This window comes from Caloenas nicobarica, chromosome 2 (genome assembly GCF_036013445.1).
Source record: "Caloenas nicobarica isolate bCalNic1 chromosome 2, bCalNic1.hap1, whole genome shotgun sequence".
NCBI classification, from domain to species: Eukaryota; Metazoa; Chordata; class Aves; order Columbiformes; family Columbidae; genus Caloenas; species Caloenas nicobarica.
This window is the reverse complement of record NC_088246.1, coordinates 143,552,964-143,575,588: the sequence shown is the minus strand read 5'-3', so window position 1 is coordinate 143,575,588 and position 22,625 is coordinate 143,552,964. Positions and strand designations below refer to the sequence as shown.

The window sequence follows — 22,625 nt, the reverse complement described above, 5'->3', positions numbered from 1 at the left end:
GAATGTGGACAGGCTTTTTTTTTTTTTTGAGTGGGTCAAAATTTCTCCATTGGACAGAGCAAGCTTTGGGGATGCAAAGCTGTGCTAGTAAGCCCATAGGGTCTAGGACTGTCCGATGGCGTCCTAAAGGTGTGTGCTGCTGCTGCACCTCCATTAATTGCAATTAATCAGAGTCCCCCCCATGCAGAAACGCCCCCCCAGCTCCTGGCGCGTGTTTGGGGTGAGGAGCCGTGGGGAGCGGGGCAGGACGGCGGCCACACCACCGGGCAGGGAGGAGCTGAGGAATGAACGCGGCTTCCACCACCCACCAGGGAGCTTGTTCTAAATCGGACATCGCAGGCATACCTGAGTAATCTGAAATCTTGCAAAGTCCTGCATAATGCTGTATTTCATATGTATGGTTATTCTGCTTGTAAACTGTTTTACAGTTCCACAAGTGCTTTTCTGTATTTCGGTATCATGTACATGATGTAATTAATTTATATAAAACAAAGCTAACAGAAGTTGGTGGATTTTTGTGGAGGTGCAAGAACAGCCAACTGCTGTTTCGTTAATCCTTGTGGTACATTTCCTTTGCCCTATTTTTCCTTTGTATATTCTTGTGATCTTTAGGCATCATGTAAGTAGATGTTTGCTGTGCCTCTGTAAAAGGGCAGGTGTGACTTTAAGGGAGTTATTCCCAAGTACTTGAATGCCTTTCTATTGCTAATGATATTGATTTGTGATAGTTCTTAAACCTTGTAAAATAGCAGGACAATCCCTTAATTGGTGAATTTCGAAACAGCAGCCAGGATAATCAGGTTAGCAGGCTAAGACAACTGATAGGCAGGTCAATGTTATTAAATATGATAAGTATGCTTGAGTCTTGCTGCTTGTTGGTTTTGGCCCAGAAACTCACACATGTCCCTCAAACCGTCAGCACGCTCTGCATTACACATCATATAATTTGTCAGTGTTAATGGGTCAGGTGGGTTTACTCCACGTCAATCAGTGTTCCACTAATCGTTTGCTCTGGGCCAAAACCTGGAACCCCTGGTAGTCAGTATGCCAGTGAGTGGAGCTGTTGTTGGATGTAAATATTGAGCAACTTGTATGAGTATCTCTGCATTAATAAAACTTACAGGCTGACTCAGAGCAGTCGTCAGGTAACAGCAGATATTGTTAGTGTGAAACCACCTTTTCTCATTTATTGTTTGTGTGTTTCTGGTGTGCTGTTTGGTAACTTGCTGCTTAGGCATGTGTTTCTACTTCTCAGAAAACTCCATGTAAGAAAACCAAGGCTGTTCTCATGCTTAGGACCAGCATGGTCACCCATGCTGCACAGGTCTCACCACTGAACTTTCCTCACCCCCTGCCCTCGTGAGGCTTGAGCTCCTCTCGTAAGACTTAAAAAAGCTGCAGGAGGCAGATACGGTCCAGCTCCCACTACCCACGCTTGGGAAATGGAGAGGGGAGGTCTCAGTCCCTCTGTGGTGGCCAGGTGCCTTTAAAAAAAAAAAAAAAAAAAAAAAAATCTGAAATTCGACAGAGAACTAAGTAACCAAAGGTTACCTTTCTAGAACTACCTGTGCCCTGTGTTCCTTCCCTGGCTGAGGGGTGGTTGGGGATGTTTGGCTGGCGCTTGGACTGGTCGCGGGGATGGTGCACAGTGTCTGTGGACTTGTCTCCACCGAGGAACACCAGGCCTCCAGGTCCTCCCTTCCTGAAGGGACCACCTGGGCTCCTGGCATTTCTCTTGGCCTCTGAAGAGTGGCTCAGTCCTGCTTCTGTGCTGTCTTGGTGCTGAAAAACATCTAGCTCTTGTTCACTGGCGTTTGCTTTTAGATTTGTGTCTTTGATTTCAGGTCTTCATGACAAACCAGTCTGCAACCCACTAGGTGGGACTTTTCTTCTGGTTTTCCTATGGACTACTTGATTGTTTTGGTAAATGACCCACATGTGTACAGGAAAGGGGCCTGAGGGCCAGGCCGGCTTTGGGATGAGGAAGGAGGAGGAAACCGCTGAACTGTGCCTGTTCCCAGCTCTGGATGAAAGCTCTCTCCTCGTGAGAGGTGACAGAAACAAAGGTCGGTGGTACTTCCCCTCGTGGTGTTTGCACTCACAGGTGCTGCAAGCACCTCCAGGCACTACAACTATCGTGCAATTACTGGAGAGTGTTTTGAGGTCTGTATTAGCTAAGGGTGGATTAAAAGAAGCTTTATGTCTTTCTTACATAGGTTGTTCTTTCTTGTATGCTTATAGAGCGCCCACCTGTACCCAGTCATAGATGCTTCATGTTACGGCTCAGTGACGGCTGCCGCTATCTTGCTCTCTATACATTCCTCAGTAAATATTTGCAACAAAGCAGTTAACTCCTCCACTAGTTCATCTTCCGTTGTCATCTTTCAGAGGCTTGTCTAGGACGTTCTCCTAATTTGAGGTTGGTTTTATTTTTCGTTGTTGTTGGTTTTGGTTTTTTTCCTTACAAAATAAGACCATCGGTTGCAACCAGTGCTCTGCCTCCCTCCGTTTTCCGTCTCCGTCCGTCCCGACAGCAGCGCCGGCCGGCACAGCCCGGAGAGCGCCTCCGAGCACCGGCTCCTTTTCCCGCTCCTGCTGTGGACCGGGGACCGCAGAGCCGTTCGCCGCCGGGAGCCCAACGCTGCGGGGGCGGCTCCTGCTCGGCCGCCGCCTCCCCGGGGCCGGGGCCGGGCTGGGCCGCGCCGCCCTCAGGCCGCTGCCGCTGGGCCCGGGGCGGCCGCCGTTGTCCTCCCGCCCCGCCCTGGGGAGGAGGAGCAGCCGCGGCCGTTCCCGCTTCACCCGCCGCCGCGCTCTCGCGGCGCAGTCGCCGCCGGCCATGGGCGAGCGCCGGGGGCGGGCGGTGCTGCAGGAGGCGGCCGGGCCGGAGCGGGTAAGGCCGGGGCCGGGCCGGGGCAGCCCCGCGGCGGGTGGCCCGGGCGCGCAGCCGCTGCCGCCCGGCGGGGCGGGCCCGCCCGGGAGCGGTGTGGCGGTGTCGCGGTGTGTGCGGGAGGCAGCGCGGGCGGCGGCAGCGCAGCCCTGGCCGCGGTCGTGGCTCCGGCCTTGCAGGCAGCTGCCCGGCCGGGCCCTGCCCGAGCCGCCGCCTCCGGCTGGGCGCTGCGGCCTCCGGTGGTGCCGGGGAAGCCGGTGGCTGCTGCTGCCTCCCCGCCGGGACAGGCCTGCCCCGGGCAGCGCGGGGGGGTCCCGGCTGCTGTGGCTTCACCCCGCCCGGCCTGGGGATCGACTGACAGGGCTCGGTGCCGGCGCCTTGGGTGGCCCTGGGAAGGGCCCTTGTCCCGCGGGGGCGGGTCGAGCCCTCGGGCACCGAGGCCGCGGGCAGCACCGCAGAGCGGGGCGGTGGGTAAACACCGGCAGCCGGGCCGGGGGACCGTGCGTCCTGGGTGCGGGACACCGGCAGCACAGGGCCCTGATTATGTGTCAGCTAAGTGCTGAAATTGTATAATCGTTATACCCTGCCACGCTGTGGGGCCTGGGCTTGCAGAGCGGTGTCTGCCTGGGCTGGGTGGGCAGAGCTCGTCCCCTCTGCCCCGCGCGGCCACGCAGGCAGGCGCGGGTGGCGTGGGGTGCTCCTGGCGTCCCAGCCCCTGCGCACCGGGAGAGTCATCCTGGGAGGTGTCTGAGCTCTGTTCTGGGTTCTCCCCAGGACGACCCTGCAAAGCCAGGCTGAGGTGTGTGAGGGCGAAGGATCTTTATGGCAGAGAAATCCACCTGGTCTCCCCAAACCTTTGTGTCTCAGCAGTTCTCAACCTTGCAAAAACTAGGGTGTGCAGTGTTAAATACAAGCCTAAAAAACCTTCAGTGTTTCCCTCTGTGAACCGTAGCATGCTGTAGCTACAACGAAGAGGTGGTCGCTCAGACCTGCCAGAGGCAAGCACTAGTCCTGCGCTTCACCTCGGGCTGCAGAACCCACAGATGTTGTGCTCCTCAGCTGCTGTGCACTGAAGCCATCTCTCCTGGAGTGCCGGTGACCTGCCCAGTCTCACTGCTAGCGTGGCCTGGGCTGCCCAGGGCTGGCCCGAAGCCTGTGGGAGCTCCAGGGATGCACGAGCAGCCTGTTGTTGGGGTGTGGAAGGGCTCCTGATCGCACACCGTGATGTGGTATGTGCCACATCCCAGTGCTGGCTCTGCCAGTGCCTTTAGCTTTTTCCCTGGCTACAGCTTACATAGGGCACGTAACTGAGGCACTTGCACATGGAGCTCAACAGCTGTCGTCGTGGGGTGGTGGTCATGTGTGTGTATATATGTTAATTGTTTCCTAAATTTGAAACTATTGGAAAGAACTTCAGTACCACTAGGCAGTCTTTGTTGTCTATTAGTGTATTGTCATCACCAGAAGAGTTTGTGTCTAGTAGTTGCGGAATAACTAGGATATGATGTATTGGAGTGTGTCCAGGAAGGGGCTGATGATGAAGAGACCGAAGCATCCGCGATATGAAGAGAGGCCACGAGTGCTGGGGCTGTCCAGCCTGGGGAAGGCTCTGGGGGATCTCATCAGCGTCTGTAAATACCTCGTGGGGGGAATAAAGGAGATGGAGCCACGCTCTTCTCAGTGTTGCCCTGTAATGGGACCAAAGGCAACGGGTACACACTGAAACACAGGACGTTCCATTTGCACGTAAGATACTGTGATATTGTGAAGGTGTATCAGCCTGGTGTCTGTTAGCTTCTCCAGCTCCCTGTACTGCTGCCAGGGAGGCAGGGCCGGGAACGCTTTGGGCTCCTTCAGTGCAAGGTGGTGGCTGCTCTGAAGCCCCGGCAGCAATCAGAACGTGCTGTGCATCTGAAATTCAGTTAGAAAAGGATCTTCCATGGATCTTCAGCCGAATTGTACCAAGACGTGTTCTGCGTTAACAAACAGACTAGGTAACAAGTATTACTCTGGTAAAACTTTGGTGAAGAGGAATGGAAAACGAAATGGAGAAAGACAGGACTGTCTTGTGGCCAGGAGCTGTCTGCCTGCCTGTGAAACTTCTCCCCACCCCAGAAGGGGTTAACAAAGGTGCGAGGTGGGTTGAGGGGCAAGTTCCAGTATGACATAGTCTCTGCGGGCTGACCCTTCCTTTTTTTGAAATTAAAAACCCCTCACCTATTTTTTTAAAAACGCGTACCATTTTTGAGTTTGGTGTGTTGGTCCTTCTCGGGGTTGTGCCATCACTTTAGGTCTTTGGCTCCTGGAAGTCATCTTTCTGCTCTCCTGCCATCACGGCTCTCCAGAGCATGCACGGGTCTTTTCTTCTGCTCTTGCTTTTCTGTCTCACTGTGCACTGACAGTATTTCTGGTGTGTTGACCCCTCTCTCTGTGTCCTGTGGTGTGGCAGCTGTTGGAGGCTATTGGAAAAATGACAAGTGCTTCTTGTCTCAGTATTGTCTCCAGTTTTCCCACCATGCTGCAACTTTGGTCTTCCTGTGCTCTGCTTCACTTCTGTACACCAGAAGTGTTTTCCAAGTTATCTCCCTGTGTTATGAGCCCTGCATGCTGGCTTTTGAATGGCTCAGGGACATCAAGGCTGAGGTTAGCACCCGCTAGGCCACCTTGTTAGGCTAAAATAAATAATTGGGGATAGTCACCAGGCAGTGTAGAGGAGTTTTGCTCAGGAAAATGCTGAGCTATCAAGGAAGGCTTCTGCAGTGTTACCTGTTTCAAGGATGACGGCTGGTGCAGAAGCAGATGGGGATGCTGGCTGCGTCCAAGCCCCGAGAAGGTGTGTGCTAAGGCAGGGTGCTGTCCCTGCCAGGCCCACGTTCTCCCCTGTGGCATTTCCAGGGGCTGACTGCAATCCTCTCTGTGTCCCAGGAAATACAAAAGGTCTTGCAATCTTGTGGCCTTTAGCAGAGACCCTGCAAGATGATGCTGGGCAAGTTGTCTCATGTAATTAAGTAATATTTAAAAGATAATAAAGTGGAAAAATTGTAACCCAGAATGTGCTTCCTGATGTATTTTCTTTGGGAATCTGCGGTACGTATGCCAGCTATGCAATGTGCATGTGTGTTTTGCTTTTGTTTGTTTTTTAAATGACAGTAGATTTATTGGTTTGAGGGTATTTTTCCAAATGGAAGTAAAGGATTGCCTTTTATTATGTAAGTGGTTGCAAGCAAACTGGGTAGGGAAGGACTTTGACGCCTCCTAGGAGAGCAGAAGCAATGATATTGAAAACCTTTTGTTCCCCTTCACAGAATCACAGAATCACAGAATGTTAGGGATTGGAAGGGACCTCAAAAGATCATCCAGTCCAATCCCCCTTCCGGAGCAGGAACACCCAGATGAGGTTACCCAGGAAGGTGTCCAGGCGGGACGTCCCTGCTGTATTATATATAATACCTCGTATACTGCCTGTGGTTAGTTATCCTCTACAGCGGTGTCAGCGAGGCCTCAGAACTGACCCAGGACGGTGTCCTGCAGGCTAAATTTGTGGTTGGTGCGAGTCACCAGCCCTTCTGGAGAGGCTGCAGCGAGCTGTCCTGACAGCTCTTCATGGTTGTGCCCAGTAGGTGCTTGGCGACGTGCCTGGCAGGGATGGTGGCTGATGTTGATCCCAGGAGCCGATGTCGCTGGCTGGAGGCGAGGTGAAGGGCCTGCTCATGGGGTGTCCTTTCTGTGCTGCTCTGCCCTGGCCTGTGTCCCAAACATCGGCCGTCCCCACCTCAGCCGGGCTGGCGGCTCTCTGAGGACAAGCTGTGCCCGGCCGTTCTCCGGGTCCTGTGCAGAGGGAGCGGGGTGGGGATGGGTGACTCCACGCAGGGGTTTTGCTGCTGGCTGCTGTTGGGAAGAGGCACAGAGCTTTGTGTCAGCGCTGGAGGGACAGCCTCCAGAGCGGCCTCCAAACTGCTGCGTGCGCTGCCTGCCGCTCACCGCAGGATCGGTACACAAGCCCCTGTGTGGGGACTCATGTGACACAGGCCGTTCCTCTACCAGACGAGATCAGTTGCTTTGATCTCATGGCATTTTTAAGAAAGCCCATGCAGGCCCAAGTGGCTTGATGTAAAGCGAGTGATTTGGAGGTGACCCGGATGGTGATCCTCGCGGAACTGTGCTGGATGCGGGCTGGCAGCAGCGGGCAGTGGCCTCGCACACGTCTCCCCACCTGCAGTACCGCAGCAGCCGGGGACACCTCCTGGGGCAGGTTTCCCTCTTGCACTGCAGAAAGCCTTTGTTTGGCACGCAGGTGTCGGGCACTTCCCGGCACCGACGCAGCTGGGAGGGAGCGGTTGGTGCAAGCAGTGCCGGGCAGAGCTGGGCAGACAGACAGACAGCAGAGCTGGGCAGACAGACAGACAGCAGAGCTGGGCAGACAGACAGCAGAGCTGGGCAGACAGGCAGCACTGCTGTCCTGACAGTGGGAGCACGGATGGAGGGCGAGGGGGCAGGGATGCCAGGGACGGGTGGTGCATCCACCCAGGGGGAACAGGTGAGTGCGTGACACAGGTAGCTTTTGAACCACACCTTTGGGATGTGGGCAAGAAGAATGAGTAATGGCAACGTTAATCAGAACTCTGCTTTATCTTCAGAGCTCCTCTCCAAATGCTGCTGAAAATGGCTTGGACCCTGACGAGGAGCCTCTTCTCAGGAAAAATCCCCGCCGCTTTGTCATCTTCCCCATCCAGTACCCAGACATATGGAAAATGTATAAACAGGCTCAGGCCTCCTTTTGGACAGCAGAAGAGGTGAGCCCTGGGGCCAGGGGGTTGGCACAAGGTGCTCAGACTGGGGTCCTGGCGCTTCCTTCCCAGCTCTGCTGCTGGTGTCCATGGTGTAAGGGTTGGAGGATTGCATTGAACATGAGGTGCCTGCACCAGCAGAGCACTCCCTTTGTGGGCAGTGGAAAGAAAGCTGCTTCCATGGGACGATTCAGTGGAGCTGGTTTAGGTGTTTGGTTTAGGACAAGGTGGAATTGTATCCTGGGGCACTTCTGTGTGGTCAGATATCTCTCTGTACCTGCAACGAACTCCTTGCCCATGTAAGGTGTTCTGGGCAATTTCATGCAAATGCTGTTCTTCAATGTTAGGCACCTGTTTTTCAGAAAGATGGTCATAATCAGGGACATTTGCTAAAAATGCTTCTAATTGACTCCTGATAGCCCTGGTCAGATGCTTGCGCTGTGTTATAGTGCAAGCTGTAAGTTTTTTTCCCCCAACGCTGCTGGATAGCCAGACCTGAGCAGTACTCAGCTCACGACACTTGCAGAAATGGAGGCTTCTGAACACTGCACTGATCTGAAGAGATTGCCTGCCAACTGAGCTGGTTGTTGCAACTTGAAGCTTCTGCAGCCTTTGCTCATTTGTGAGCAGTGATCTGCAGTTGCAGAGCGGTGAGCTGAAAGCACAGACACGGTCTAAATAGGCCAGAAAGCACTCTGGGATGGCGAGGAGCAGCTGTCTGTGGAAGTGTTAGTCCATGCCTGCCTGGGAGGCTTGCTGCCCTGTTGCAGAAGTTGATTTAAGCTGTTTAAGAAAAGGCATTTAAACTCCTGCCTGATCAGCATTGCCCTTTTACCATATTACTGGTTCCTTACACTGTCCTACCACCTGTCAGTGCATTTCCGATTGAACTGGCAAGTTAACTGTAAAACTGGTTTGTGTGTGTATATATACACACATATACGTGAACATGTTTATATAGGCACACACATGCACACATATATAAGTTTTTAGGCCTCTTATGTATTTCACACCTGGCTCTACTTCTGTGGTTCAGAAACCCCTCTCCCCAAATAAACAAACAAAAAAGGCCTATGCAAAGGAAATTGTGGTTTTCTGCCATGGCTAGAATTCAGTCTGGTAACGAGAGCAGTTGCACAGCGTTTGCCCTGAGCCGTTCTTTGTCAAGATGGAGGCTGAACACCTGCCAAAGGCAGAAGTCCCCTCAGTCCATCTTTTCACACACCTGCATATAGGTTTCTTGGAGTATAAGCATTTATTTCAAGTGGAGTTTAAGTCTCAGAGTGAGCTCTGCATATTGGTGCATGTTCATATTCATGACGAGAAGATAATAATGCTTTTCAAACTGTTACTGATTTATAATTCGATAGACACTGATTTTTATTCCAAATTACAAAAGTGTAAACTGTGAAGCAAACACGTGATGTTACTCTTGCAGAGGGAGGCAGCAGTATGGCAGTTTGCCTGTTGTCTTTTGCAGTCACATGTATTTAAATACTCTACATGTAAAGATTTGAGAGCAAATGCCAAAACTGTGCCTGTCATTTGACTAGGCTGCTTCTGTTCTTGCAGAATGACAAACTCTAAAGGGCAGTAACGTTTTCCTTTTTTCTTTTCATTAGGTTGATTTGTCAAAGGACCTTCCTCACTGGAACAAGCTGAAAGCAGATGAAAAATACTTTATCTCTCATGTTCTGGCATTTTTTGCAGCCAGTGATGGAATTGTAAATGAAAACCTGGTGAGAAAGCTTTACAACGGGCTTGAATACTTACTGCTTTTATTTGCTTACTGGCTTTTCATTTTGATTTTTGCAAATTAATGCCTAAGTTTATTAAATGCCTACCTTGTTTTCTTCCCATCATCTCGCCTTTGCCAAGGGGAAAAAGCAGCTTGTTCTGCTGGGGCCAGTGTCTGAGTTAAATTGGGTCAACTGTGGTCAACAAGACTCCAAATCGCATCACTCTTGGACACAGTTTTTAAGCTCACCCTTTTGCCTGTCTGTGGTGATCCACATTTCTCAATGAATTAATAGAACCCTATGCTTCTTCCAGTACTTGTGTTAGATGAGAAGCAGGGAGGGATTGTGCTATGCCATGCTCTGTATTTTTCATTTCAGTAAAATCCAGTTTGCTCTTGCTGAATGGCATCCTAGAGTCTTTTAGGGCTGCAGGTGGGTGCTGCTAAAAAGGTAGGGAAATCTTTCTTCTGAAATCAGTTCTGGGCTGCAGAATGTCTCACTGCAGGTTATCACTGGTATCTTTATCACTGGTATCTTTCTGCAAATGCCCAGTTTAGATCTTGAATGTCTATAATGTGTAGAATATGTCATAGTGTGTGTGCATGTATTTCATGAACACATGTCACACTGAGGTTTTTTTAATGATGAACAAAAGGTCTGAGGCTTTGTTCAATATGAAGTGTTTGCTATTGCAGTATTTTGCGGTTCTCCTCCTATGTACATGTGCCCTCATGCTTCACTGCAGCTCTCTATCCAAGATGTCCAGCAGACGTTTACTTCTGGCTAGCTTGCTTTATTTCCTTTTGCCCCACACCTATCCTATTGACATATCTTGCTTTATTTCCTTCTGCCCCTCACCTATCCTATTGACATATCTGTGAATAAAGTAGGGCTGAACTGCTCCCATCCTTTTTCTGTGGCAGAGATCTATTGTCTCTCCTATTAAGCTTAGGGTGTTGTCAAGCAGGACTGTTTTTGCTGTTCTCATTGCCATGCTTTCTGGTTTTATTAGGTGGCACGTTTTAGTCAGGAGGTGCAGATCCCAGAAGCTCGTTGTTTCTATGGCTTTCAGATTCTCATTGAGAACGTTCACTCAGAGATGTACAGCTTGCTCATAGACACCTACATCAAAGATCCTGAAAAAAGGTAAACTTCTGGATATGTTACAGACCCACGCGAAATCTGTCACGTAGTCCAGTGGCACTGCTGTTGGGCAGCAGCAGCTGTCTTGTGTTTCATACTGACTTACTGGGGTAGTTGGGGATGGTTCCTTAAAGCTTTCAAGGCCACATGCCTGACCCCTGAAATGCTATTATGTACCAAGACTTTTGTGGGAGTGTCAGAAGATTAGTTAATATTTGTATAAATCTTTGATTGCAGGAAGTGCAGACTAAGTGAAGTGTTGTTAAAGGTTAGACAAGCTCCTTGTGGTTATTGTGCTCCTAAGGCACTTGCTCTCACATCAGCAAAAGATCTGCCTCAGGAAATTGAGTGCTCCTGGTCCAACTGGTATTTCTAACATACACTAATCAATGTATTGCATCTTTTCAGCTTTTTTGTTGGTGGTGCTTTTTCATACAATTTGGTCTGCTTGTTTTTAAAGTATTGGGCTCTTTGGAGAGCCCCATCACGTTTGTTGTCTGGAGAACTTCCTAGTCCACATGGTAATAGATTTGCAAAGAAGCACTTTCCCTCAGAGACTCCACCACAGTGATGGTCAGGCAGAGCCTGGTTTCCCACAGTGGCTCCTGTGTAGTGACAGTGGGAGGGCTGCAAGGTTTCCTCTCAGGTGTTTAGCATGGGAACAGAGCCTGTGCTCCTGGGAGTTGTCCAGTTCCTTTGTGGGGCTGGGCAAGATGAGCTTTAGCTCAGTGGGTAGCAAGTGGCTGCCGTCTGGCTTGAAGTCTGAGAGGCAGCGTGGTCTGGTGGGTGGGCGCTCCTGGGGTGGGATGTTTGAATTCACTTCCCATGTCTGCAGCCCACCTCCTCTGAGACCTGGGGTTTGTCACATTCTGCACCTCTGCCTCCGTCTGCCTGTGTTATCAGAGGACATCACCCATTTGGGGTGTGAAGGGTCTCTGATGTAGGTTAGTTCAGAGCCTAACGTAGTGGGTTCCTCTGTCTGGTGGAGCCAGTGGGGGCAGCCAGGGCAGATTTACATAAATCACTTATTATTTTGATGTTTTCTCTTTTTTTTTCTTCTATAGGGATTTCTTATTTAATGCTATTGAAACAATGCCTTGTGTCAAGAAGAAAGCAGACTGGGCTCTGAAGTGGATTGAAGACAGAGAATCCACTTTTGGTGTGTATTTTCTTAAAAACTTGTTTCTGTTGCGCATGTCATGAACTAAACCTCTGGGAGTAAGCTGCATCCCTGGAATGTGAAATTAAATTCTCCACAGGAGGTATAGTGGCTTGTGGGTCTCTGGTTTAACTAAAGAACTAGAAGTAACTTCTGGTGAGCCATGTATGTTTTTATCTTCAGCTAAAGCAACATAGTAATGGCAGTGCCCACTAGAATCATATTACGAGAAATGCTTGTGGGTTTCTCTGTCTTTTTTTGTCTTTATACCGAACAACCCTAGTTTCTTCAGTTTTTGCTTGTAGACTTTGTTTTCTAGAAGTTCTGATTATTTCTTCGGTTGGCTCCTATTTGGTACTCCAATGTTCAGAACTGGGCAGCTGAAATCTTGCAAATCCAGGTTTTTCTGTGTTTATGTTCATATAGGCACATTTGTGTGTGATGTTAGCCTTTTTTTTTGTAACAGCATAACTGAGCCTGGGCAAAAAAGATTTAAGAACAATCTGTCTTTGGTGTTGCTGGTTTTCTGTGAGACCAGGTTTCTAGTTTTTGTATCTCATTTCAGAGCTGGGACACTGGCTCAGCTTCCATCAGCGTGGTGCATGGTGTCCTTTCCAGTGTTCTGCATTCAGCTCACAGTGTTGATGCTGAAGGAAGTGTTGCATCTGGAATGGATAATGCACAGACTCTGGTGAATTTTCTAAACCAAACATCCTCTATGCTTAGAGAAAGTGTAGGAGATGGAGAGATACAGACAGATGAACAAAAAAGAGTCAGATTATCATTCTTTTGCAGCATTTGTTGTTCACAGCTCTTGTTTGAGTTAGGTTCTGTTTGCTGCTGTAGGTTCTCCTGTCTTGGAGCATCCTGCTGCCTCCCCAGTCTGGCTTTGTTTGCTGTGTGTGGAGTCCCTTCTTCACCTCCTTCATTCAGCTCCCAACAGTGTGGGGTTTGCCAAGAATCAGAAGGTTCCCTGAGTCAAAAAACAATATTCCCCCCACCCTCTGCCCCCAAACTTCAGGCATCCTATCCAAATTTTTGTCAAGTACTTTTCTGCTCTTCTGTTCTTTCATCTTATTGAGAAAACTTCCCAAGTTTAAAACATTTGGGGGGCCCAGGTCTTACAGTTAAGGATTATGAGATATGGTATATGAAAGCCGCTGGCTTGTTTGCTTGGCATTTCCTTCCAGTGTGGGGACCTGGCCTAGCACAAGGTCTCTGCAGATTTGGTTGATTTCTTATGCTCAGGGTTCAATTGCTGGATCTGTTCTGCAGACTCTCAGCCTCCCAGCCTATGCTCACTTTATGTCGTGCTGCTGATGGGCATTTTTTGTTTCAGCATAACTCATTTGTATGATAGCTAGTCAGGTGGAATGTAGTAAAAACCCTATCGATATTCAGTCTTTTGCTTCATTAAACCTATATTGTATGAGCAGCCTTCCTCTACTCCTCTCTAGAAGTAACCTGTTTCAGTGTTGCCAGACATGTTCTTTCCTTAGTAACTTTTGTGATACTTACAAGTTCGTGTTGTTCTTTGTGTTTTTTTTCTGAACTTGAATTTCTTCAGATGAGCCAGCAGATGGCATTTGCATCTTGTGGAGAAGTGGGACATCAGGCTATTTTGGGATTATTTTATTTTTTAAACAAAATTCTATGCAGTCCTTGCTGGGAAAAGGAATGAGCAAAAGCTCTTCATGTTAGGATATACCCAAGGATCTTGTGAAGTTGTTTAAAATAGAGTACCTGGGATGACGTGTCTTCACCAACGCAGTCAGATGGTCTTGTAGTCTGAAGAAATACGTTCTTGTAGAGAACACAGAAAGGTGGGACGAATAATGCTGTGCTTTCCTTGGATAACAGATGGGATGGCATAAATAGTTATTTGTGTCCTGATGAATTGTATTCTGTGTTCTTCCACTCTTTTAAGAGTATGGTTTTCTGTAGATTCTCAACAAGCAGAAACTGAGGTGTAGGGTTTTTTGTTTAATTTATTGGAGATTGGCTCTTCTCTCAGTTTTATTAGTTGCACAGCCATTTTCCTTCCTTTTAGGAGAAAGAGATAAAGGAGTACTAATGTCTTGGCCACTTTGGACAATTCCGTTCTTTCCCTTCTGGCCCATGGCAGTTTCAGCACTGCCCTGGTTCTTCAGTCCTGCTGGGGCTGCTGGTGGTTCAGCACTGTTGCGTGTGTAGACCCTGTGTGTCTCGGGCTCTGCAGAAAGATGTGGGTCAGACACAGCACCCGGTGCTGCAGAGGGGATTGCTCCTCTCCAGCATCCGTCTGTCTGATGCAAATGATGCCTCTTGCTGATGAGCAATACACTGTTTTGTGTCTAACTGAAAATGTGTTATATTAAACAGGGGAGAGAGTGGTTGCCTTTGCTGCAGTTGAAGGCATCTTCTTTTCGGGTTCCTTTGCTGCTATATTTTGGCTGAAGAAGAGGGGCCTGATGCCTGGATTGACTTTCTCCAATGAACTCATTAGCAGAGATGAGGTAATGTGGCATGTTCTACTTACTGTCTGGGAAGGAAAGTGAGTTTCCAAGGGAAGGGTAGAGTTATATTCATAAAGATCCCATAGTCTTGCCAGAGCGGCCCACCTCTGGTGGCAGGGAGGGTTGGAGGGAAGGTGAAGAGAGTAGAAAGGAGTGTTTTGGTAGGAACTAGTGAAAAAGAGAATCCAGCAGCGAGTAGGGGATGCATTTCTGGGTAGGACAGAGTCTTTTTAATGTTGACAGTGCTGAAGGCCAAGGGAGTGGTAGAAGTAGGTTCTCTGCTATACAGTGTCAGCAGCAGGATTTTTCAGGGAAGGTCCACTGTCGTGGTGGGACAGAGATCCTGGTGACCTGCCTGGTAACTGCAGGCCATGTTGCCTGGAGCTTCTCTGCAGTAAGCCTTCTGCATCTGCTTTAACATCACCTCCTAGGCAGCAGGGAGAAGAGACGTCCTTCCCCCAGAGCAGTGCCTGACCCTGTTTCTGCAGCCTGGCGGAGGATCTGTAACTGCTGATTTGTAGGAAGGTTGGAGTCCTGCAAAGGAGCAGGCTATTTCCAGAATATTTGCAAAAAGGGGAAAGAAATAGACTTCTAGCTATAAGTTACTAGTGAACTTAAAGCCTAGGTCCTGCTAGGTCCCTCAGCAGAAATACCCATTTTTGAAGGGAGTGAAAATAAATATAGGCAATAGCCCAATGCATAGTGTGATCAAAAAGATGGACTTTTTGGACTGAAGAGAATGTTTGTTTCTCTGTGCCGTGAAGGGCGGCAAAGGCCTGGTTGCCCAAGGACTGGTGGGGAATTGCGTGGTCTGTAACTGCAGTGGGGGCTGGCTTGGGCAAGGACCTAGTTAGGATGCGAGTCTGAGCCTTGCCCTGCCTTTGCTGCTTCAGTCAGGTTCAAGTGACCTCCTTGTACCACTCCCCATATGCTGCCAGCTGTGGGTCCAGAACTTGCAGGCAGCGTTCTGCATCTGTTCCCTGGCTGGCTGTGGCAGGTTGCTGCTGAAGCAGCAGATACTGTTCCTCTCCATGTTCTTGTGTTACTGCACAGCAATAGGATGAGGGCAATGACCGTCCCTCTGTACTCACGCTGGTGAGGCCACACCTCAAATCTTGTGTTCAATTTTAGGCCCCTCACTACAGGAAAGACATTGAGGTGCTGGGGAAAGTTCAGAGAAGGGCGACAGAGCTGGTGGGGGGCCTGAAGCACAAGTCTGATGAGGAGCAGCTGAGGGAACTGGGGCTGTTCAGCCTGGAGAAAAGGAGGCTGAGGGGAGACCTTATCGCTGTCTACAACTACCCGAAGGGAGGTTGTAGTGACATGGGTGTTTGCCTCTTCTCCCATTTAGCAAGTGATAGGACAAGAGGAAATGGCCTCAAGTTGCGCCAGGGAAGGTTCAGATTGGACATTAGGAAAAATTTCTTCATGGAAAGGGTTGTCAGGCATTGGAACAGGCTGCCCAGGGCAGCGGTGGAGTCACCATCCTGGAAGTGTTTGAAAGACACGTATATGAGGTTCTCAGGGACATGGTTTAGTGGCAGCGTTAGGTTAACAGTTGGACTCAATGATCTTGAGGGTCTTTTCCAACCAAAATGATTCTATGAGTCTATTCTGTGATCTCCTGCGAGGGAGCAGCTACAGGTCTGCACTGGAGGGGAGTCGGTCAGGAGAGTCCTTCTTAGCGTCAGGTGTGATGTGCCTGGGGGGTTGCACGTCAGCACTCCAGGTGTGACAGGCCACGTGCTGACAAGTGCCCTTTCCTTTGGCTGCTCCCTGCACCACTGCCGGCCAGCTGGCAGCAGGTCCCTATGGCCGGGCCTGTCTGCGGGGCACCAGGCGGCTTACGGCACTGTCAGCACTGGGAAAGCAGAAAGGCCAGTTTTGTGTGCAGTATAAACATGCTAGTGGCTTGAACTTACCAGAGTTGGTCTAAAAGAATAAAGACCTTTATCATAATGGAAATCTTCATGAATTAGATAAACCGATTTGAAAGGGGGCATCATAGAAAATGCCTTTAATTTAAAAGACACCTTTGAAGAAAGTGATATGATAGTAAACAAAACCAAACAGTTCTTCAGCCTTGTCCTTCCTTGTGTCTTCTGTTTTTGTGAGTCATGAACTGATCCATTCAAGTGAAGAAGTATTTGTTTGTTGGAAGGATCACTTGCAGGTGAATAAGGTGTAAGTTCCTCTGTACAGCAGTGTAACTGTACTTCTCTGCTGAGTTGAGCACCAAAAGACTGAATTTTTCGTGAGCCCCACTGGCATAATTCCAACTGCAGAGCTGTTATGAAGGGTAAGGCTTGGTGCACACAGCACCTGCATCGAAAACCAGGAAATGCTGTTACAAAACCAGTGGCAGTAAAAAGAGTCTACAGTGGAAAACTACACAAACTGTTTTCTGATGCACCTGAACAGATAAATGGTTAATTCTCAGTATGGGTTTTGGGCTGCAAGACTCTGTTCTGAGGCTGTTCTTTGAGCTGGTGCATCTCTGATCCTTGAATGTGCAAAGCTGCTGGGAGCACCTGTCAGTGGAACACACTGGTCCAGGTGAGAAGCCAGGCATGTCCTGCACCCTGCTGGTGATGTTACCTTGGACAAGACCATGGGAAGTCCTGCAGCAGCAGCTAGTACTATCTGCAGAGGGGAGGGATTTCCCACGTTATGTTGTCTCAGGGCTGTTTCATGACCTGAAGCACAAGGATTTTGCAGCCTTTCTAAAAAAGTTTTTGCTGCTTCGTTTTGTTTTGACCTTTGTTTAACAATAGCACAGGGTTATCTCATAGCCCGTGGCCTGCCAAATCCTTCTGACTGGTTTTCACACTAGATGTGCCTTTGTGGTGCTTATAGGCTGCAATCAGCACCTTGCTGTTGCGAGGAGATGGCAGCACAGCAGTGGGTATGCCTGAAGCCAGAGGCTTAAGCCGTAGCCAGGCAAGCTCAGATGGAAACTGAGGCACCTCTTAGAGCAGCTGTCTGGTGCCTCCATCAGACTGTGCAGGATTGCTTGTCTCCTGATGTTGTCTTACCCTGGCTGGAGACTTTTCTGGAAATCTTGCTTGGGAATAAATATACAATTTACTGGGCTATGTGCAGAATAGCTGGGTGAAATGTGGAGGTGGGTTGAGTTTGGGCATGGTAGCCTTAAGTGTTACAAATTTATGAATGTTGTGGTAGCAAATTCCTCACAGTAGCTGTATGTTGTGTGGAGAGATGACTCGTTAATCTTGGATTTGATGACTCTGATCTGAATCTTCCTTTCTGAAAGTGCTATGAGGAGAAGCAAGGGAAGAAATGCCACTAAAAGAATTTAGAACAAGTATTTCTCTACAGGTATCCTGAAGAGGAGAGCAGGTGAACAGTCTTTGTTAACTGGCAGGTAGTTTTGAAGGTCTTGATGTAGGAGTCTTTCTGCAAAAGCATCTCTCACGGGAGGCAGGGACCCAGCAGGGCTCCTTATAGGATCTCTCACAGTAGAGCAGCTTTCAAAAATGTTTACCTGAGAAGCATGCGTGCTGAGTGTTATTTTGACATATGTGGCATGTGTTGAATTTCAGATGTTACTGACTGGGTAGTAAAATAAAAGTGCCTGCTACATGTGGTAACACTAAGACTGTCCAAGAAGCAGGAGACTGGGAAGCTTCAACCTGGAGATTGCCTCAGAATAAGAGCAAACTATGTGGAGGAGGGAAAAACTGACTTCTTTTTTCATTGTTCTCTGTTACTTCAGGGTCTACACTGTGATTTTGCTTGTCTAATGTTCCATTATTTAGTGAACAGACCGTCAGAAGAGCGGGTCCATGAGATCATCGTTAATGCTGTTGAAATTGAGCAGGTAAGCCTGGCCAGGCCAGAGGTGTGGGCAGCGCAGGGACCAGTCTTACAGGCAAAAACAAACACCAGTGCTCCCACTAGTATGGGCTGTGGGTTTTATTGAACTTGGAGTTCAAGCTTACATTGAGGCTTGGAATCTTACAGCTGGGTGTGGAAAGGCAGATGAGAGGGGCAGTAATAAAAATTCGTGCGCCTTTTCCAGAAAAACATGCTAAAAATAAAGGAAGATACAAACAACTACTGAAAACAGAAGACACTTTTTGAGTTTAGTGATGCAAGTTATTCATTCAGACAACTGCCTGGGGAGCCTGGAATCTCACAAATCGTGCTGCTGTGAAACACAGATGTCTTCTCTCCTTTTCCCTTCTGAAATTTAATTTCTCTAAATGTCATCTGTATTTTAACTTCTAGGAGTTTCTAACAGAGGCATTACCTGTAGGTCTGATTGGAATGAATTGCACTTTGATGAAACAGTACATTGAATTCGTTGCAGACCGGTTGCTAATGGAGCTTGGGTTCTCGAAGGTAAGTGTTGCAATTGCCCAAAATGCTGGCATGCCAGGGCAGCCCAGGAAAGCTGTCAGCACAAAGCGCTCTCTTAATGTGCCTGGGAGCGGATCATATTTAGCGCTTGCACTTTGTGTGAATGACAGCCAAAACCACAGTATTAATATATATGCTTCACTGTTTAAAAGAGCAAGAACAATTTAGGCCATTGTTTCCCTTCAGCTGCTCTGCAGGTTTGTAATGGGAAATTTGTGCGGTGCTCAAGTGCTGCAGTCCTGGAGGGACAATGAGCACCTTGCACTGGTGAACTTCCTTATGGACACAACTCCTGGGGAGTGACAGTGCTGAATTTGCTTAGACAGCTGTGTGTAGATTCTACAGCATGTTACAGCAACGGGTGGCCTGTCGCCCAGTGGCAGCGGAGCAGGCCCCAGGGGCGGTCAGCAGGGCTGGGCGGCTGTGGCCTGCGCTGTGTCACCTCAGGGCCTGTCCCTGCAGAGCTGGAGCCCCTCTCTGTGGAGACTGGTGACCCCAGGCCCTTCCCCAGCACCCCTGCCTGCTGCCCTGCACCTTCACGGCCTTGTGGTCCCGGCTCTGCCCTGCACAAGGTGCTTTGGCCACAACATGTGTGGTGGGGTTGGTGTCCCGCAGTGGTGACCTGCCAGCAGCAGAGGTGACAGGATGGTGATTCACCAGCAGAGACAAAGTAATTATCCTACTCAGCGCTTGTCAGGCCACACCTGGAATACTGTGTCCAGTTTTGGTCTCCACTATGGAAAAAAGACATGGATAGGCTAGAGAAGGTCCACAAAGATGATCCAAGGGCTGGGAAGCCACCACAAGAGGACTAAGGCTGAGAGAGCTGGGTTTGTTCAGCCTTGAGAAAAGAAGGCTTAGTGTAGACCTCATCACTGTGTTCCAGTATTTAAAGGGTGGCTGCAAAGAAGATGGAGACTCCCTTTTGACAAGAAGTCACATGGAAAAGATGAGGGGCAATGGGTACATGTTATTTCTGGGGACATTCTGATTGGACACAAGAGGGAAGTTTTCTATAATGAGAACAGTCAGCCATTTGAATGATCTCCACAGAGAAGTGTTGGATTCCACAACATTAGACACTTTTAAGATTGAGCTGGACAGGGTGCTGGGCCATTGTGTCTAGACCGTGCTTTTGCCAAGAAAGGTTGGACCAGATGATCCTTGAGGTTCCTTCCAACCTGGTATTCTGTAATTCTGTGGTTCTATGGTTTTGTTTGGGGTTTTTTTCCAAAGCATTGTTACCTTGTCAGAATCTCCAGAGTAATAGTGTTTCCTTTCCCCAGGTCTTTCATGCAGAAAATCCTTTTGATTTCATGGAGAATATTTCTCTGGAAGGAAAAACAAATTTCTTTGAGAAGCGGGTTTCAGAATATCAACGTTTTGCTGTTATGGCAGAAACAATGGACAATGTCTTCACTCTGGATGCAGATTTTTGATAACTTGGCAAACGAATGGTGACTCCCACTCCCCATCTCTATTTCTACTGTGAAGTTTTCTTCTTTTCCTCTCCTGGAATTCGAGTCTACTGGGATTTTTTTTCCTGGGTTTTCATGCTGTTTGTCTGAGGAGCGAATATATTTCTGTCCATGTCAAAAAAAAAAAGAGGAGTCCTTTTTAAAAAAATTATATGGCTTTTTAAAAGGATGGCCTTTTAAAGATTCCTTTGACTCATCTGCTGTGATTGCTGTCTTTAAGAATGACCTGGATACTACTATTTTTTTAAGACTTGGGTAGTGTTTTAAGAAAGCAAACTGCATATTTACCTCAAGTTACAGTATTTTAACCTGAAAACCGGATGAGGTATCACTCTGTGTATATATGTTGCTATAAATTATTTTCATGGTTTCTATTTTCATGTTTATAGATTTGGTCTAGAGTAAAAGCTGTTCCCTTTCGCTCTGCTGCTGATAGAGTAATAAGTGAGTGTGGGAAGACATTAATAAGGTATGAATTATAAAATCTTATTAAACCCAGGGATACAGTTTGATCTCCCCTTTAACATGGGTTCTATCTGAAAACGTTTTTACTCTGATTGCAAACCTGATGGCTGTTGGTAGGAATTTAAATCAAATACGTACGATTTTTGTCTTAGAGCTGTTATTGAGCAGATCAGTGGGCTTTGAATGGTCCTTGAAAACGCAAGCCTGTTAACAGTGGAGAAAAAACACATCCCGTAGTTCTTTGGCTTGCGCTGCCTGTTTTTCCCTGTTTCTCTGAACAAGTGCCTTATTAAGCAGTCTGTAGTTGTGCCGAGTTGCAGTCGGCGTCTGACACTGGAACAGCCGGCTCTGAGTGTTGTCTGTCTTCCCTCTGTCGTGCTGGGTGATTTGATATTCTCCCCTTCTTGGTTTCACTTGTGCACTGATGGGATGGGAAGGCATATCATGCCAAAGGATTATCCCTTGAGGTGCTACAAACATACTACTTGGGCTATAAGGGAGCACCAATAATGTATGAAGGTACTTCGGGTTGTGTATTCAACATGAACCATTGAAACTGTTGTCACAGAGCGTGTCTGTAGGAAGGTATTAACCTGCTCAAAACCAAATCTTGAAGTAGTATGGATTAGCAGCATCTTACAAAAGACTGCCCTTTGCATTTTGGTGTGTTCCAGTGTGTGCCGGAAAACTTTTTTTAATCTCTTGATGCCACATGCAGAGAATGGAGCAACTAGAAAATGGCTAACCTACTAGAGTGGTACTCGGGACAGAGGGATGCTCTTCAGTTGTAGGCAGATTATTTGCAAATAGGTATACTCTTTTTTTTTTTTTTTTTTCCAAAGGTGAAGTAAGTGCACGTGAGCTAGACAAAGGGTTCTGCTTTATTAAACCTAAGCATTTTTTCATCATGTTTAGCAATTTGTAAAAGAGCTTTTATAAGTTTTTCTTACTGTTGCAAACATCTCTGCTGCTTTTGCTGTGTCTGGCATGAGATGAGCTGACAGCCCAGGGTTATTGGTGATGGGCTGGGATAAGTGTTATTTCCCTGCCAGCCCAAATCAGCCATAGCCCTGGATACCTGAGTTCCATGAAACAGGTCCACTGCCTTAGTGTACTTCTTAGGGAACAATTGTCCCTGGTGTAAAAATAAGCAGCAAAACTGACTCTTTTTCTTTGGTCTTAGTGAAAGACTATGAGTATGCAGTGAGCATAGAAACAGGGCATCTTTTTTTTTTTTTCTACAGAAGAGCCTGCATCATTTGACATAAGGTACTTGGGGAGGGCAGGGGGGACCTGGGGAACACAGAGAAGAGCAGGAACTGGTGTCCCTCACTGATGTCCTGCATCTGCAAGAGAACTATCGACTCCAAGAGAAAATCCAGCGCTTTTTGGAAATACTGTGTTGATGGGAGTGAAAGCGAGAGTGTTTTAAATGGGTCCATTGTTGAAGGAATGGAACCTATTTTTATGTCACTAAAAGTACTAAAAAGCATTTGTTTTGAGTGTTGTGAGTTAAGATGAGAGTATACGGAATATTCAAATGTGAAACTGCTATGTGCTCAGGTTCTGTAAATGTATATGAGATACCAAAGTCTGGTACAACAGCTCCCACTCCATTTGTGTGTAAAATATGTGTGTAGTTTCAATAAAACTTGAATGTGGAAAGGAATGTGCCTTTATTTGCTAGTTATGTGCTTTCTTGTGAAATCCAAAATGATAAAATTGGGCCGTGCCAGAGAAAGTCAGTATTCACAGCTTTTGGGTTGTGGGAGAAAGTTGCAAGTGCTCCATACGTCGTCTTGCACTTTGTGAGCTCTCGACTTGCTGTTCCTTGTTTCTGAGAATGGGGTTTGCAGTCTAGGGAGCAAACTTTTTTTTTTTTTCCCTGGAATTTTCTGTCTCAGGGAGAAATCTCTTGGGAGTCCTTTAGATTCAAAGCAGCAGTGCTCCAGCAATGTAATTTTGGTGGATGGTATCTGATATACCAAGGGCATCACACCCTCAGGTTGGGTGCCCTGGCTGTGCCTGGGCACAGCAGTGTGGGGTTCAGCCCCCCGAGCTGGGGCCAGCTGGGCCTGCCTGTGGCCAA

General features: G+C 48.1%; 1 protein-coding gene across 1 annotated transcript; it reads left to right on the top strand.

Moving 5' to 3' along the window:
- The first annotated feature begins 2,809 nt into the window (after nucleotides 1-2,809).
- On the top strand, nucleotides 2,810-22,193 carry RRM2B (ribonucleotide reductase regulatory TP53 inducible subunit M2B). The gene is made up of 9 exons (XM_065628327.1): nucleotides 2,810-2,890; nucleotides 7,525-7,680; nucleotides 9,297-9,413; nucleotides 10,426-10,559; nucleotides 11,621-11,715; nucleotides 14,077-14,210; nucleotides 17,947-18,051; nucleotides 18,462-18,575; nucleotides 19,880-22,193. Exons 1-9 carry the CDS (start codon nucleotides 2,837-2,839, stop codon nucleotides 20,030-20,032), a joined length of 1,062 nt encoding a protein of 353 aa, XP_065484399.1. The 5' UTR covers nucleotides 2,810-2,836; the 3' UTR covers nucleotides 20,033-22,193.
- The last annotated feature ends 432 nt before the right edge of the window (nucleotides 22,194-22,625 follow it).